At 39.7% G+C, this 18,486-nt stretch overlaps 1 protein-coding gene across 2 annotated transcripts; it reads left to right on the forward strand.

Moving 5' to 3' along the window:
• The first annotated feature begins 73 nt into the window (after positions 1–73).
• LOC140928979 (aldehyde dehydrogenase, dimeric NADP-preferring-like) lies at positions 74–16,294 on the forward strand. Of its 2 annotated transcripts, none has more exons than XM_073378791.1 (15): positions 74–207; positions 1,411–1,557; positions 2,151–2,208; positions 2,708–2,881; positions 4,275–4,360; positions 4,818–4,984; positions 8,222–8,303; positions 8,433–8,528; positions 9,924–9,976; positions 10,443–10,569; positions 11,327–11,397; positions 11,504–11,619; positions 12,735–12,864; positions 13,348–13,545; positions 15,553–16,294. In XM_073378791.1, exons 1-14 carry the CDS (start codon positions 175–177, stop codon positions 13,508–13,510), a joined length of 1,503 nt encoding a protein of 500 aa, XP_073234892.1. In that variant the 5' UTR covers positions 74–174; the 3' UTR covers positions 13,511–13,545; positions 15,553–16,294. The 2 variants fall into 2 exon arrangements, with proteins under 2 accessions (XP_073234892.1, XP_073234891.1); XM_073378790.1 differs by having other exon boundaries at positions 13,348–13,483.
• Positions 16,295–18,486: the final 2,192 nt, after the last annotated feature.

Consider the following 18,486-nt stretch of genomic DNA (forward strand, 5'->3'; position numbering starts at 1 on the left):
AGATACTACATAACGCCCAAAATCAAAGTCTAAGTTGACTGAAGCAGGACTTGGAATCGAATCGGTGGAAGGAGCCATAGCCGTCCATAGCCGTCCGTAATCTGTGAGTTGGAGCAACTTCAAAATACCTCTCCACTTGTGGTTTTGCAGTTCAATTGATTAGGAGGAAAGAAAATGTCAGAAAGTGAAGAGTACACACACATACAGGTGAGCTTGATTTTTTGCACATTATCCAGTAACCCGAAATTTAGTTTTGAGCTTTAATAAGCTTACGTACGATTGCGTTCGAACTTCTTCCTTGCTTCACATTGAGCGATGCGGAGACTAAAAGTGATCCTGTTGTTTTTGAATTAGACGATGTTAAAATTATCCTTGTTCATTTTTCCCATGTACGTGCGTATCTTGCTCATAAAAGCCGAGTGGGTTCATTCTGATGGTCGCGTAACGTTGAACCGATGTGTGTAGTACGTGAGAAAATAAGACTGAAAATGCTTTAGTTTGGAATAAAAAGGGACGAGGTTGAGGGAATTCATGACGAAAGCTTGTCCTGTACTTAAATACGCCAATCTTTAGAATTGCCTGATCTTAACGCCAGCGCAACTTTTTAAAGTAACTTTAATTTTCTAAAAAATACACGGGTGTTGTGCAACGAGGATCAGCCAGGGCAGCGTATCCTCCAGGTTGATAAGCTTAAATATTACCAGTGTTAGCGTTGCACTGTATTTTGGACTTTCATCAGATACATACACGTATGCTATATGCATGGCAGACGACATTTCTCTATCTTTGTCATAAAAATAGTCGTTTCGATGTCACGAGGCCGGCTAGTTGTTGGTTTATGAGTCATCATCAAATTTTGGAATTTATCACCATAACACAATAAACCTAGTATCAATGTCATTGCCATTAGTTGTGTATCACATGTTTTACTCTTATTACTGTTGACATGTGATATCCTGCAGATTGTGGGACTGCATAACATTGTATCTTTACCCCCAGGCAAAGATTTATAATTTTATCGTACATGTAACAGTACACTCATTTTCAAGAGAGCATTATTTTTTCCTTTCGGATCTCAGTGTCATCATACAAAGTGATAAAGTGCTACAGTTTCCAAAACCTGTCAAATGTTTTTGTTATGTACATCAGTTTGTCAACAATGCAAAACAATAGCATTCCAATCCTATCTTTTCAAACTTACTGATCAATAGAAATGTCAAATAAATTTATTCAGTCACAGTTTGTGAACAAGAAGCAAAAAATTGTGCAGTAAGGGAGCTCCCAGCTATTGTGTTTATAGAAAGGCTCATATTAGGTGGAATGCTGGTCACTGGATAGATGCCTGGTCATGCATACATGTAAGCAAAGTAAAAGATACTTACATTTTCTATGGATTTAACTTTCTTGTAGGACGCATTTAAGAAATTAAAAGAATCATTTAGGTCTGGCAAGACAAGAGATGTGGAGTATAGAAAAGATCAGCTTAGAGAATTACTGAGGCTTATGGAAGAAAATGAAGATGCAATTGCAGAAGCTCTTGCCAAGGACATGCACAAGGTTTGACCATTATGAAATATCGTAAATCCTTTATTAAGTGCCCCCCCCCCTCACAAATAAGCCCCCCCTTTTCAGAGGAAGAAAGTTAATAAGCCCCCCCCCCCCTCTCTATTAAGCTCTCCTCTCCTTCCCTAATTCTCCTTCCCTTCTTCATTAATAAATAATAGACTGTGTTAATCAATAACAACTGTAAAGCTGCATGTGGACTGATCCAGGATGGTTGTTTTACCAACTGGAAGTTTGGATTTGATTCTGATCCTCCGCTTCATGACCTAAAAACTTCTTGTACTTGAGCTTTTCCACTTCGTATTCTAGTTCTTAATGGAGAACTGATACCATTGTCTTTTCTGAATTAGATAAGCTCCCCCTCTCAAATAAGCTCCCCATCTCTATTAAGCACCCCCCCCCCCTCAAATGGGCTTGAAATAAATGAGCCCCCCAGGGGGCTTGGTAGAGGATTTACCGTAAACTATCGGTGAAAACTTGGGTCCCAGTTGATATCATTACCCCTTTTATCCACCCAACCCTTGAAAGGTTGAGCAAATCGCCTTTGAAGACTTAATCTGTTTCTTTTCTTTATTATTTCTTCCCAGCCAAAGCAAGAAGCTGTTTTGGCAGAGGTTTTGATGGTTAAGAGTGATATCACATATGGTGAGATAGCTATCCAGTTCAGCTGATTAAGCAACAATAATGTGTTAACAGGCTCAGTGGTAACCTGAGAAAACAGCCTACATTTTGTGATGCCACCACAGGTTTTTCCCAAAATGACGTCTGAGAAACGAGTGTAGAAATTTCATGCTTATGACGCTTCACTACCCAGGTCTGGTTTGTGCCTCTGATTGGATAAGGCAAAATTTTCAACCAACCCAGATCTGGGTAGTGACATGTCATCAGTATGGGATTTGTGCGTTCATTCCTCAGACATCATTTTGTGCCAGAGAAAGCAGTGGTGGAGTTATGAAATGTCAGCTGTTACCTCAGGCTAGTTCAGCGGGTGAAAGTTGCACTTATTGAGAGAGGTTAATAAATTTGTCATCATTTACATCATGCATGGATTTCTTTGTTTAGACATCAGCAATTATTGTGCATGAGTCATTGATATAATTAGGTTCTTGTTAATTAAATATGATGTTGCTTCTATTTCCATCAGCTCTCAATAACTTATCTGATTGGGTCAAACCCGAAGCACCAGAAGTTCCATTGGTTAATAAAGCTGATAATTGCTTTGTAATCAGTGAGCCACTGGGCATGGCTTTAATTATTGGAGCATGGAATTATCCAGTACAACTCACCCTCCTTCCTCTTGTTGGGGCAATTGCTGCTGGTAGGTTGTATACCATTAATTAATCTAATAGACACCCTATCTCAAGCAAATGCCTCTTGTCTAACAAAAGTTCCACTACGTTTTTATCATACACCTCCTGTCTAATACATGTAGATGCCTTGCATAGCAAGAATAGTGCTCCAAAACTAATTCTAGGAAAAAGAGGGACCAGGGGGAGAACTCAGAATTTTAAGTGACAGGGGTAATCAAATGAAGGCAACAATCAAAACCCCAAAAATCCCTGCACCAAAAACTAACCCCCAAAATATCCCATGGTGAAGTTCCGCAACTAAAAAAGTTTGGTTTTACTGTATTCAAAGAACTACCCAACAGGGATATGTGGACACTACTAAGGATCTTCAGATTGTTTTGGATACCCCAAAAAGTCCCTACTTAAATCAAGCCATCTAAAAAAATACTTGCCAAATTTTCCTACCCCCCCCCCCCCCCCCCACCCTGCACAAATAAAAAACCTGCACTCGAACATTTTAAACCAAAAAAATTCCTTTGATTATCCCTGTCACTTGAAATCCAGAGTACCACGCCTGGGCAAAAAATAGTCAACTCTCTTGTAAGACAGACCTTTAGGACCAGCAATTAGTAAGACTATAGAGAGTCAAATAAAGAGAGTAAAGAAAAGCAGGGACCAACTCTAGGTGTCCTTTTTACCAAGGTGTGTGTCTTATAGAGGTGTCTGTAAAAAAAAAAGTTGGCTGTATATAGTAGTCATTCAATTTATTCAGTTTCTTGCTTGGCTTACCAAGTGTTTCGGCATTAATTAATTGTATGATTCTTGGTCACTGTCAAGTTCAAGCATGGATACTGACATTGAAATTAAGATTTTAAGAAATCAGTATGGATCTCTAAACAACCTACCCATTGATGTGTATTGATCTAGCAATGGACTGGATAGTCTGCTATTTGTAAATTGTGGTGATGTATTATTTACCAAAAGCATATTAGATTTTTGGAGTTACAATTTTCTGTTAAATGCCCCTGCTTAGTCTCTTAGGATTAAATAGGCGTCCCAGGCATTTATTACATGTGCATCATTTTTTTACTTGTGAATGATGACAACAAAATTTGCAAAAAAATTATAGACAATTATCTCTTACAAGCGTGAATTTCTAAGTAAATCTCATCTATCAATTCTGTGTACATATTATGATCTGGTTTGCGATTCATGGTGATGAAAGTGGCTTAAATATTATATTTTGTCAGTTTGTTTCAATTTATGCAGGTCATTTGTGATAGACCTAAAAGTTAAATTGGTTTGACAAATGTCTACCTAAAAAAATCTTGTGACCAGAAAATTTATGAAATAGCCTATAAGTATAACATTTTGTACACTGTTGGTGATTTCTGTGTTAAACTACATGTACTTTTGAAACAGGGAACTGTGCAATAGTCAAACCATCAGAAGTATCATCACATGCAGCAGAACTTGTAGAGGAGATGATACCAAAATATCTTGACCAGGTACATACATGTACATGTATTAGTTGCATGTTCCTGTTTTTTGTTGTTGTTTTAAAGTTTGTTTTTAGAGAAAGGGCGAGGTTAAAAATATTTTAACCCATTCGAGGTGCCCTGTTTCCTATACTTCAAACAGAAAATAAAATAGGAAATGTTTTTGTTAGTGTGCAGCTGTACAGAGTGGTTGTGCACAGGCTGACAGAACAAAGTTCACCCCAAGTGGGGTAATCCAAGACAGTTTTGGATTGTGGATTTCAGGCTGTGCATTCTTGATTCCAGGTACTGGATTCCGGATTGCTTGTCAGTAGAACTTGGATCCCAGATTCCAAGGATTCCGGATTCCAGAAGGAAAAATGAATCCAGATTACCTTACATGGAGTGATAGATGATGGGGTGACAAAGTGATGTGTAGATTGAAATAATAGTGCAGTAATGATCCAGGATTTTAATTCCATTCCAGGACTGTTATGCAGTTATCACTGGTGGAGTGGAGGAAACAAAGTATTTACTAAACAAGTGCAAATTTGACAAGATATTTTACACAGGTGGCAGTGCTGTGGGTAAAATTGTCATGGAAGCAGCATCAAAGAATCTAACACGTGTTACACTTGAGCTTGGAGGAAAAAGGTAGAATTGATAGAGATATGAAATCCTTACCCACTATAATCATAAATTCTGTTGTTGGAAATTAAATGGTTTAAGGGAACAATGTAATAAGTAATGGGAATATGACAGTCTGGGTGAGAGTGGTTCGAAACGGGACAGCTGTAAGCAGCGAGTGTCATTTCAACAATCTGTGTACTTAGTATTCACTAATCTGTTCATGTTGTCCGGCTTCAGCAGCATAATAAAAAAATATATAACTGTTCAAGTGAGGCCTTAAACTGCTGCTTAAAAAAGTAAAATCCAAAATCCAAGCTTTCGCCGATTAACGGCATCATCAGGGATGAGAAAATATTCCGCGCGCGCTGTCAGTGGAATACAACGCTCAAATGATGGAGTGTCTCTAGACAAAGGACCTCTAAAGGCGCTTAAAAATGGTCTCTAGAATACTAAAGTAAAAGGTCTGCGAATTCATTACATTCCTTCGCGAATTGAGTGTAGGCTTGCACTTTCTAATGTAAAATTCTTCATAAAGGCGTAGATTAGCGGGATCGTTTTCGCTCGTAATAATCTTGACCTCAATGCCTTTATAGTCTTTGTTCTGGCAGAAATAGTTATGTTTTTTTACATAGGAGCATTCATTATTGAAATGTTCTTTAACGCGGTCGTGGTTGAAGCGTGTCGTGCTATCTATGTATTGCTTATCGCAGCTGTTACACGTGAGCTGGTACACTGCATTTCTTTGTTAACACAACCCAGTGTTAGAGATAGGGCATTTGTCTCTAGTGCATTTGCGTTCCATGGAGGTGTGGGATGTGGCTCGTCTGAGAGTGTAGGATTTGTGGGAAATGCGTACCGGGATGTTTTCTTGTCTAAAAATGTTAGCGATCCTGTGATTGAGTCGTGTAGAAATGTACGGGATCTTAAGGTATGACCATTCTGTGTTGGCAGGTTGAGGGTTTCGTTGGGGGTTTTGTGGGCGTTTTGTCTGCTCTGTACTGTTCTCTGGATAACCGTTAAGGCCAAGAATGTCATCGAATGTGTTTAAATGTGGGGAGCATCTGTTTCGATGCGTTTTCGTTCGTTGCGAATGAAGTTGAGTTTGGATTTGGTGGGAATAGCTGATCGATGGTGGACAAATAGAGGTACCTTGGCTGGCTTTTTGTAGCATTCAAAAGAACTGTTGCCATCCTTGGATATGGTGACTGTGAAATCGACAATGACAGGCCACTCGGTGTTGTTTCTGCTTTTCAATTTCAAATTTCAAATTAGGGTGTACTTTGTTTATTACATGGTGGAAGTGGTCTGCTGTTGCTTCATTAGTTGTTTGGACATAATTGTCGTCAACATATCTCTTGTAAGGGCTCATCGTTAGGTGCGAGGAGAGGGCGATGGTTTCTCTCATTGTTAGAGACACGCCCCTCATCAAAACGAATCCGGAAATCTTTTAGCCTAATTCACAGACCCTCTATTTTCACATTAGATATCATTGAGCGCGCGAATGATAATAAAAACAGCGGGGGATTTTTTCACCGCAAATGCAAGAGGGGTGGGGGTGGGAAAAGGTTCCTTTCTTTTTTTCTCGCACTCTGCGCGCGCTGTACCCTGGCTCCAGAGGCCCATTCTCAAAATACCTAAGATGAAATAAACCGAGCTTGATAAGGCTCCCGAGCCGCTTTCTCTCGGCGCCTCGCCGCGAACCATCAGTATCGATAAGAAAAATATCCTCTGGAACCCAGGGTACGCGCGCTGTCGAATTGTCAAAAAAATCTTAGATAAACGTCCGTGGTCAGCCTAGAAATCTTTGTGACCGCATATTTTTCACACGAATCGGCCTTCCGTCCACATGCAAACAGTGAATCTGCTCACTGAAACTGCATCGTTTTGAAACCGGTCTCCAGAGAGTGTTTTTATTTGTCCGACGGAATTGCGTATTCGTGTATGAGACTATTGAAATCGGGTATTTCCGAATTCAATTAAGTAATGCGGGGTTCACGTGGATGGGGCCATAGTGAGTTGTGTATCGACACTCTATAGTTTCAGGTCTGTTTATTGATCAACTGCAACACTCGGGAAAGTGTTCCCGCCAAAGGAATTTCTGCTCGGTCAGGTCTCGTTTCTGACCAGTCAAAAATGGTATTGCACGAAAAAAAGCTAATAACGGCTTGTAAACCCAAATTTTAGCATTATACTCGTTCTAGTCGTCGCTTGACCGTTTGAAAAGTGACTTAATGGACAAAATGATTTGGCCGCGGTCAAGATAGACATCTTGTTTCGCTAAATAACAACAAAGGCTCGAGGATGATATTTACCGCAAGAAGATGTCTGTGTTGACTGCAAAAGTAACATGTTGCCCAACCGTGACTCTCTAAGTGTTTCCTCCAAAGTCCATAGTATTTAGCAAAACGTTTGAGGTCAAAGATTGTTTCGTTTAGTTTACTTTTTAGTACATATCCTTGACGTCCACTGCACGACTACGACATGAGACCTCCTAAAGCGACTTTTCAAAGAGGACGTGAACATACGACGACTTTCAATTTTCTATTTTGAACCTGGATAAAAATCCTGAAGAATTCAACTCCAGGTGAAATCGCCTACATTTGAGAAATTGAGTGGGTCCAAATAAACGGGATAAAATTTGAAAGGACGCAAATTCTTTTTTTAGCAAGGTTTTCACTGCTTCCGTCGTCTTTGTTGCTTAATAAGCCCCTACTTAGCAGTGACCGGTCAACATGACCGGTGTGGGAATTTTTGGGCTATAAAAGTTGCCATTCTGGCCGGACATTGTCCTTTGACCGGCCTTTATTTTGAGCCCTGAACTGGTTGATTAAATAGTGATGTCACCGGCTATGAAGCCACGAAACTTTGATCCATCTTTTTCATTGTCACTGATCTTTTGCCATTTTTGTTATTCCGATTTGTCAGTTTTTGTTCAGTTCAAGAACCAATACGCTTCTGGTTTGCAAATATCAATAGATGACGTCAATGCGAGTAACGTATTTACTCGAATAAGCGCCGCCCCCGATTAAGAAGCACCACTTCCGAATAAGTGTCGCGGCCCTGATGTAATCAAAGTAAAAAAGGCATTAATTCTGGTCGTTTAATACGAAAAATGTCGCGTACAACTTTCAAATAAACGCCGTCGTCAAATGAAGACCGTCGCATTGAGGCGTGAAAATTTTAAAAGCGTTGCGGCGCTCATTCGAGTAAATACGGTATCGCTATTTCATCATAATGAACCTCCTGTCGTCTTTTTTTCAGCCCGTGTTACGTTGACAAGGACTGCGATCTTGAGATAGTCGCTAAAAGAGTTTCTTGGGGAAAATTTGCAAATGCTGGACAGGTCCGTGTACACAATATACTGTAATTTTTAAATACTCACTATTAACATCATTCCGCAAAGTTCTCTTCTAGTACTATCCTTACAATGTACTTCATAAGCATTTCCGGTTTTTTCCTTTTCTTATTTCAGACATGTGTCGCCCCAGACTACCTTCTGTGTCACCCCGATGTCCAAGAGGAGCTCATCAAACGCTTCAAAGAAACTTTGTTTGATTTTTATGGAGAGGTGAGCGAGGGCTATTCCGTCATTCATTCGTAGGTTACAAGGACAGTTATCAGAGAGTTTACGCAACCACATCGGCGATGTATTCGCGCTTTTTTTTAACTTTATCGCGTTACCAGACTCTATCGAGTTAAATTTGTCAAATGTTGGCGAATTTCCTTATGGTTAAATTGTCAGGGACAGCAGCGAAGTTTTAAAAGAGGAAAAAAATTCTTCTTTCTATGTTCAAGTCACATTAGAAAGTTTCAGGTGTCAGTTGGACGACAAAGAAGTATACCAAAGATTGTGGTTCACGTGCGCAGTTGTATTGTTCATTTAACCTGTTGCTTTTATGACGTCGTTGCGGCGTCGTCGTTTTCGTTGAGTTAACTCCAAAGTAAATGATTGTCAGCTCCATAGTTTGCGTTGCTTAGGTCTTTTCTCTGTGGAAGAAAACTCGAAGTCAAGTTTGAAAATCCGGTGTCACAGAGCGTTCAGATGCAGAGAAAACCGGAGCTTTCTGTTGAAATCTTAAGGTTATAGTTCATTACGAGGAAACGTGTCCAGAAAAGATGGAAATCTTCAGGCCTATTCCTTTTTTCAATATTCTTTTATTACAATTCTTTTTTACCATTTCATCCCACTAAAGGGCATTTTTCCTTTATTTCAGCTCGAAAATTTCCGTCATTCTGTATTCATTATTTCTTTTCATTCCCAGATGAAAACTCAAATGGTACAACGGTTTATTCTGGTGCGAGTGGAATTTAGTAGTACCACTGGGACTAGCCTGTACACAGACGTTGTTAAATAAATCACCCGCGGTTTTTATTTTCCTACGTGCGCTCGGCGATACCGACCATTGGACTACCGGGTCCGTGGCTGGGGGCGCCTGAAAAACAAAAAACAAAAAACGCGCGCTCGACGATCTCTAAAGAGAAAGTAGAGGGTCTGTGAACAGACTACACTAAGATCGTTTCATTATGACAAGTTTTTCCTTGCAAATGGTAAAAGGCTTTACGGAATCTTTCTTACTAAAATAAAACATCTAGACTAGGTTCTTTTTCATCCTCGGACTCTAGGCAACTGTATCAAACCGTATATTGTAACGAAAATCCGAGCAAGAAATAACTCTGGCCAATCAAAACGGACACAGACGTGCCAATGAACCAATCAGAAGTTAGATATGTGTAGCCGACGTTAAGCGCGGGAAACTGAAAAAGCTGCCAGCAACGAGTCGTGATTTGTTATGTTTTTTTCTTCCAATTGGAGAAATAGAGGCGCGAAATGTTTCAGCCAATCACAAGACGTTGCAATCGAAAACGCAATCGTGGAATTACTTTGGACGCTGTAAAAACTGCTATCTATGCAAAAATATTGGCCTGTATTTTAAATGTGTTGCTATTCTTTTTCATTGCAAAGGACCCCAAGGAGTCACCAGACTATGCAAGGATTGTGAACAACAGGCATTTCAAGTAAGTTCACCTCTTTTACGGTGTAGTCTTAAAATTTGGAATATTTGAAAGCTAACTTGCCTCCAAATCACTGTTGCAACAAATAACACCTTGAAATGAAGACTATGTGAACCGATGTGAGCCTCGGAAAAGCAGATTTTTAAATGAAGACATGATCCTCTATGTTGTAATAGCAATTTAAGCAATTTAACCCGGAAAAAACGGGGCTTCAATGGCATTCCAACCCTAATCCAACCCACGGTCTCTGCGTGACACCATGCCAACTCCTTTGAAAAGAAGTTACATGACAAACTACAGATCTAAACAAGAAAATTGCACACGTCTAAACATTTCAGTAAAATCGCTTTGTTACAGTAAACGATCGCGCTTTTTTACTCGCCAAAATTAATATAAGTATAATGCTAAGGACTCGCCACGGAGCCTAGGGACATTTTTTCATCGCATTTTATTTCTTTCCTCATTTCAGCCGCTTAAAAAGTTTAATGTCCTCTGGGACTTGTGCAATTGGAGGCGAGACAGATGAGAGTGAAAACTACATCGCACCGACAGTAATCACGGGAGTCAAACCCACTGACCCACTCATGGAAAACGAGGTACGGACATTGTTTTCAAGGCCACTACACGTTTTTAGTGTAAACACAGCTTGACCTAGCCAATACAGCTGCCCGCGAAACATCCCCACCGACGGAGGGTAGTTGTAGGGTAGTCTTGTACATTCTTGCCATTCAGGGTATGCACTTCTGGGAACAATGTCGCATCGGCAATAGGACACATTCGATGGGGTCGATTTAAGCATGCCGTATTTATGAATAAACGCCAAATGTAAAGCAAAAGATATAATATTATGTCGACAAGAGCCGCACTTTTCCTGTACCAATGCAGCGCATGTGCTGATATGACTGATTAGATTACGAGATAGACTTTGTTTCTACGTTCTTAGCTTTTTCGAACAAAACAAAGAAAAAGAAACAACCTGTAGTCCGTGTTATTTGTGAATCAGAAAATTTATGTAAGCTCTACCCGCAACAAAACGCAGTACCGAGAAGTCGAGAAACTTAATACGAGGTGCGTACGTAGAGGCTGGGACTTGTGCTGAACATTCTGCCAACAGAGGACACTAATAATCAGCTCCATGACTGCTTGTGTGGCTTGACCTAATGCTTGCATTGTGCACATCAACACAAACTAAAAAACAAATCAACTCAAACTAAGTTTCACTTGAACAACTCGCGATCGAGTTATCTGAGAAACAGTAGCCTTAACAAATGGACAATATGTTGGCCTGAGTAATCATTTACTGAGAAGATTTACTCTGTATTGTTCTAATGAATGGAGTGATCTGTTTTGCAGGTATTTGGTCCTCTGTTGCCAATAGTTAACGTCGACAATGTGGACGAAGCCATAGAGTTTATTAATGACAGGTATGAAACGTATATGAGAGTGAGAGACCTTAACATAGTATACGTTAAGCATTATTATTATTATTATTAATTTTATTTTAATATGATTATTTTTCCGGGGCTGTAGGGACAAACCGCTAGCTCTGTACATCTTCTCTAACGACAAATCCAAAGTTGATCGTATCTTGAAGAACACGTCTTCAGGGGGATTCCTGGCAAATGACACGGTTGTACATGCTGGAGGTACGTTGTTGTTAAATAGACCATTTTACAGTTATGGATGGAGGCGAGGCTGGAGGCGACTTTGTTTTGATACAAACCTTCCTGCTTTATTATGCAAATGAAGTTGTTTTTATGCTAACTAGTATTTTCCAATTTCCATAACATAACAAAGGAGGTTTGTATCAAAACAAGGTCAACCTCAGCCTCACGTTCACGCGAAGGCTAGGGTACTAAGTCCATAACTGTAAAATGGTCTATTGAGAGATTTTGAATCACGCCCGAGGAAAACGGCAAACTTCAATCAGTACTACGTGACCGGAAATTCCATTTTTTTTCTGTTTGGGAAGTTTCAGAAAACATGCTCTGTGGTTTGTGTCAGTAGATTTGGATATACGTGTACTTTGTAGCGGGTAGTTCTTTCACCAGGTCAAATTTTCTTGTTCTCTGTTTATGCACAAGATTACCACCCGGATGGTTTGTGTAACTATAGTAAGCTCCCTTACAAGTTTTCCCTGTACTTGTTGTCTGCTACTCAGTTAAGCAACTACAATGACGACGGCTGCTAAAACGTCTCTTTAAGACTGAATTCTCGCTGTTTCAAAATTCATCAGTACAAACTGATGCAATAAGATTTTTGTACTTTAATAAATATTCCAATCCTTAGATACTCGCAATTTGTTTTTACACAATTAATTGGTCATGGGAAGCTTAAGCAAAGCCGACAACGAACGAGGACGACAAAAATGCTTAAGGCCTTGATAAGCACGTACATCATTCTTTTTTATACGTATACATTCCTCTGCCGCAGTTGTACGTTCACGATGTGAAACTGCCTAATTTCACGTTTTGTCGAGGACATGAACACAAGACGGCGGTTTTCTTATCCTCTTATTAAACCCAGATACCTTCCTTTAGAATTCAATCCCAGAAAAATTCACCTACATTTGAAAAATTAAACGACGTGGAATATCAGCAGTGAATTTTGAAACAGTGTGAGTTCATTTTCACCACCGTCGTCATTGCTTAAGCTCCGTAATAAGGCAGAATGGATTTCAGTTCGGGGAATAGTCGTATTACCATTGCAAATAAGATGTCTAGAATCCAATCAGTTTATTCCTTTCGGTATTTCATTGTAGTTCACACTCTGCCATTTGGCGGTGTTGGCGGAAGTGGAATGGGTGCATATCATGGCAAATATTCGTTTGATGCATTCTCACACAAGAAAGGTTGTGTTTTGAAGAAACAGATGTTGGAGTCTATTAATAGGTAAATAGCTTCCTTCATTCTAGGCGCTAAACAGCAAAGAGCAAGGGGTGTTACTACGTCTTGACAAGATGTAAAAAATGTCCGTGGACAGGAATCCAAGAATCACGCTGATGTTATATAAGTAGAAAGGCCACAACCGAACTTGGTTGGTCTCAGTGCCGAATCCAGACCTTAAGATAAGGGGGCGGTCATCCAGGCGCTTAGATGTGGGGGGAGGGGGAGGGGGGGGGAAGCGCCCTCCCTTGAGCCCTAGAAATCGATAAACAGGCTCGGGCGCTTTATTTCGTACTCAAATCCTTTCTTAGACCTCTGTGGTCGAGAATGCCTGGAGGTAACGCCTTACATGTAGATATTCAAAGTGTCCTAACGTCCAACACTGGTTTTACCAAAGGTTGTCGTTTCACCCATGGAACACTTTAATACTCTAGGGACAAACCTGCTCACTTTCCCGAAGGCTAAGGTGATTTCTTTCTGTATTTTCAGCTTACGTTATCCTCCGTATGAAGAGAAGCGTTTTGCCTGGATCCGTTGGCTTATGAGCTCGAAGGAAAATTCGATAAAATCACTTTCAGACGTGCCTCCTCTTCTCCTTTCAATACCGGTGGCGATAATTCGAAAGGTGCCCTGTTTTAATTGTCGTCGTTGATTATTTAACAACCTCGTCCCTTGGCTTTTCCTTAAGTAAGTCTGAAGTAAGTCATTAGGTAACATTTTTTTATTTAAAGAGGGTAATACATTATAGATGAAACAAGCTAACAAACTTATGGTTCTCGAATTGAAATTCAGAAACTAAAATATTTACACTATAATAATAATAATAATGATGATAATGATAATGATAATGATAATGATAATGATAATGATAATAATAATAATAATAATAATAACCGTACAAAAGTTCTGAAATACCAAGTAAGTTCACAAGTAAAAGTGTGTGATAAAATGTGTAATAAAAACTACTATACTTAAAATGAAAAAAATACGGCGGAAATTCTCGCATAAAAACCGGAATTTTAAAAATTACTCATTAAAACGTGTGTTGCTAGGAAGTGAAATAGTTTAAAAATCTCAAAAATTAAAGTAAACGAGAGATTGTTGTTGTCCAAAAATTAGGTTGCAAAGACCTTTTCGATAACAGAATCCTAAGGCGTCCTTTCCATTTAAAATAAACCGGCAAACCATACCGCTCCACACGCGACCACAAGTTAAACTGCATGAGTTATACATCCTTCACTTTCTCTTGTTAAGAATGGATAAAGTAAGGTATAGTTGTAGTATTTATTGATTCTTCCTGTTAAACTACTATTTACTTGAAAATTTCTTGAAGGTACGATGAAACGGAAAAGCTCTGGGGACGAGGCTGTTTATTTGGTTGTTGTATTACTAGACCCTCTATGTAGTAACACGATCAATAATTAAAGCACTTAACATACTTTAGGGGTCGTGTACAAATCTATAACAATAGGCCAATTGCACGATGACATCATTTACTACTACTACGACTAGAATCCATCAGGGTTTTCCTTTCTGATGCAAATTACGGCTTTTGTCATTTAAATCTCGCTGGGATTACCAAGATTTAAATATAAAAAGAAAAACGAAAAGGATTCTTGTCGTAGTAGTAAAATGACGCCATCGTGCAAATGGCCTATTAAGAGCAAGAAAAAGATGGGTTTTTTTTTTCAAGGACCAAAGTTTTTTTTTTTTTAACTCGCTTGACAACGAAGTCATCAACTCTAGATCCCTTCCTCTTTTAAATAAGTAGTTATGACACGTTAAACTGAAGTGTTGAAGACGGCCTAAGTTTGCACAAGTTCTCCCCGCCACTTTTCTTTCTGTATTTTTTCCTTTTGTGTGGCAAATGAATGAATAAATAAATAAATAACCAAATAAATGAATCCAGCTTTAAATGGAATAAATGGAAGGGGTCGTTAACACAAAAAACGCGCATGAAATTAGAAATTCAAATTAAAAGGTAAAATCAGATATCTTCTTAGCACTGACCGAACAGATAAACTCTTAAAATTGAGTTCTGTAAGTCGGTAATCTACTTTCACTTTTTTGGAAAATTGATGAAAATTATAGGAGTCACTGAAATGACCTGAGACAAAATCCCACAATACAGCGCCTTTATAACACTGAGTTTTCCGAATAATATGTAGAAAGTCACGGGACAACGGGCTTATTTTGTCCTCAGACGTTAAACGGAGTCTTTTCACACAGCTTACATAGGAAATCAACGTTATTAAACTGTTGTGAAATAATTTAACGAGACTTAATTTGTACTCGTATCATAAATCGAGTTGCACGAGGCTGGTAACTTCCATAACTGTTATCGATGGCATATCCCATTGATAATTATTAAAACTTACCCTTTAAGTAATACAATCCAGAGCAATCCTCGGAGACCCAGGGGCAGTCAGTCGGGTCGGGAGAAAAGGCGCGACGAAAGCCTGCCGCTGGGTCTCCGAGAATGGTCTAGAGCTTGCACGGATTTAACATGATCTAATTTAGTAAAATTCACCCTGATGGTGATGTTGTATGTTGACAGTAAGGAGGATCATCTTGAAACATAAGTCAAGAAGAGATTGTCCTTTTAGAAAAGAGATTTATGTCTCTCTAGAATTTATAAGTTTTAAGGAAATTTTGCTTATCTTCTCTTTTTTCTTGCCTTTTTTATTTGTATAGGTCTTTGGGCTGCCGAGGTATTTCCTTGAGAAGTAGATGCACTGAGCTGACAAGTCTCATAAGAATTGTGGGATTGATAGGGAGATAAACGGGTCACATCCTCCCTTGAAACTGTAGTTCTGGTTCATATCTTATATTATAATGTACTGTTAGTTTCCTGTAAGTTTGATTTCACTGTTACCGTGTTTTTTTTTTCCATCAATAGAGAGATTTAGAGTGAAGTTTACGGCAAACGTCAGATTCAACAAGAAAATTCCTTAAAAAAGGGGGTGCTTAAAGCAGTCCAAAACAATTGTTATAGACAAAAACAACGTGAAGCTGCTAATTTGGGGGCAGAAGTATTGATAACAGTAAAGCACAAGTGACTTGGTTACATGGTACAAATTCACGTTTGCCTTTTGCCGTAATGCGTGGTTCAATTTGACCTGTTACCATGCCTCCCCGGGCGTTTGCAATTTATTTTTTTCCCGGTGGTCCATTCCCCACCCCCGGAAACACAGAAGGAGACAATTCCCCATCCCCGAGCCCCTGCAAAACGAGACGTTTTCTGAACTAATATGAACGTTTTATAGTAAGAGTTATTGAGAGAAGAATAATACATGTATGCAGTTTAAACGCGAACAATACATTTGATAGATCAAATCTATGTTTATCTATCTAAATATTATATTAAAAGCCTTGTATCCGTTTCTATATATAGTCTATTGAAGTTGTCTTACTATTAAACTAGACAGAAGAAATATTTCTTTGTTTCTTTTGCAACTGAAAAAAAAAAACATTTAAGTACGCATCATACGCTTTGATAGGTTATTCCTCTTCAACCACTCTACAACAAATTCCTGGGTTTTCCCTTGAAAATACATAGCCTTGAACTGAGTTTCAAAGCTTCGTGCAAACTATGCGAGAAATAACACGTACTTCGCAAAATCAGAGAAAAGTAATTTTTGATTTCCGGCACCCCCTACCCTTGGACAGGACGGCTTCAAACAGTTCCCCACCCCGGCCAGAAGGGCAGGACTTGTCCCGGAGTTTGCCCGGGGGAATGGTGACACGTTTAACTGAACCATAAATAAGCGTGACTCTAAAAAGTAGTTAGAATATCACATCGTCTTGGCCTTTGGCCGAGATCACAACACAAATCACACGCTGTAGTCGTGTTTCCTGGCTCATTTTGAATACCTTTTTTTATAGTAAATGACTGTAACTACGCCGCCATTATGCTACCGTAGTCCTTAGTAGCCTGTGGTACATGGCGGTGGTTTCCACCCACCCTATTGTTCGCTGTGTCTACTCTTCCAGCCTATTTAGACTATTCACAGCCTCCTATTAAGGCACTTAAGCAACGATGACGGCGACCGCCACGAGAACGTCCACAAAGCAAAGCAACAACTCTGTACGTCTGGCATGTGCATCACCTCTTTTGGTGCCTTTTTTGCCATCACTACACGACTACGAGCTGAAACTTCCTAATTTCACATTTTAGATATGTCGTAAGCAGAACACGATTAATGTTTCTTTTTTCTGAAATTTGATACAATCCTTAAGAATTATACTCCAGGCTCCAGTTGTTAAAAGGGTGGATAACGCTATCCTCTGGATTAATTTCAATGCAGCGGATAACGCAATTGTTTCTCCTCATACTTATCCGCTGGATAGTGAATTATCCGGTGGATAGCCCTATCCAGGGCCACAAGAAATCGTCCACATTTGAAAGAGGTAGAATTATAGCAATAGTTACCAGCGCGAATCCACTTTTTAGGTGACGTTTTCGTAGCTGTCGCCGTTGCCGTGGCCATCGTTGTTGCTAAGCTCTCTGTTTTCTCGTTGGACGGGCGAGCTGGACGCGTATCTCCCTCATAGTTCGCGCATCTTTCTGTTGATAATTGTCGGGTCCATCCAGACTGCCATGAGAAGAAAGAAAGGCTGTGGACGGTCCATAGCATAGTCATGAACTGTGACCCACGCGTGTAATTTAGTGCACAAAGGCTAGCTTACGAAAGCCAAAAAATTATTATAGACCATCGCTTTATTATGCTAATACGACTGCCGGGGTAATTGCAGGATCACTTTTGATCGAAGTACCCTGCCATACTGTCCGGCTGCAGTGTCTGGGCGTGTAACTTTTTACTACATGTTAGCAATCCACCGTACCTAAAAAGATGGTGACTGGTACATTTACCCACAGTTCTTAGCGCATGAGAACCATAAAATTGCTCATAAAAACACACACAAATGTTTTATAAAGTTCAAACCTAGGATAGGCAATTTTGCTATTACAGGGACGAATTTCGTCCCCCCAAAATATGACTGTATGTGTAATTGGCCGTGTTAGGTTCGAAAGGAATTGTGGTAAAATGTACAGCCGCCATCTTTTTCCGTACGGCGGATTAAGATCGTGATTTAATTTCTGCGTTATGGAAAGCGTGAATTATTAAAGTCGTTGCCGCCTGCCGTTTTGCGTTTCCAACACAGGGAATAACGTCAGCGACATGTTTCCTGAAATTGAAGTAATATAATTATAAATTTAATGAACTGATTATGAGACAAGAAATAAAACATGACTATCAATTTTGTATTGCTACGCTGTGTTAAACCCTTCCGCTTTAAGCGGGGCATGGGGTCATGGGAAAGATTCAAAAACGTAAACCCCCTTCCCTTGACCCATCTTGCTGCGACTTCCGTTGAAAGTCCCACGATGCGCCTGCATACGAGGAAGGACTCATAGCCGGCAAACATTGTATGAACTCTTAAATACAACCCCGGGCCACATTGGTGGGAGGCGAGGCTGCATGCGGTGGGGACGAAAATAGAATGGCAAATACCCCACCCCGCGGATCTTCCCCAATCAACTTTAGAAGACAGAACTGCAGAGGTAAGGTGGATTTCCACTGTAGCGAAATTTTAACGTGCGTACGCACGTAGATTTTATGCTCG

This window comes from Porites lutea, chromosome 2 (assembly GCF_958299795.1).
Source record: "Porites lutea chromosome 2, jaPorLute2.1, whole genome shotgun sequence".
NCBI classification, from domain to species: domain Eukaryota; kingdom Metazoa; phylum Cnidaria; class Anthozoa; order Scleractinia; family Poritidae; genus Porites; species Porites lutea.

What these genes read in the sequence shown, in the direction of transcription:
- LOC140928979 (XM_073378790.1), top strand. Translation starts at nt 175, where the DNA reads ATGTCAGAAAGTGAAGAGTACACACACATACAG. An exon ending in CTTGAGCTTGGAGGAAAAAG is followed by an intron (nt 4,985 to 8,221) that starts GTAGAATTGATA and finishes TCTTTTTTTCAG; the next exon opens with CCCGTGTTACGTTGACAAGG. An exon ending in ATGTTGGAGTCTATTAATAG is followed by an intron (nt 12,865 to 13,347) that starts GTAAATAGCTTC and finishes CTGTATTTTCAG; the next exon opens with CTTACGTTATCCTCCGTATG.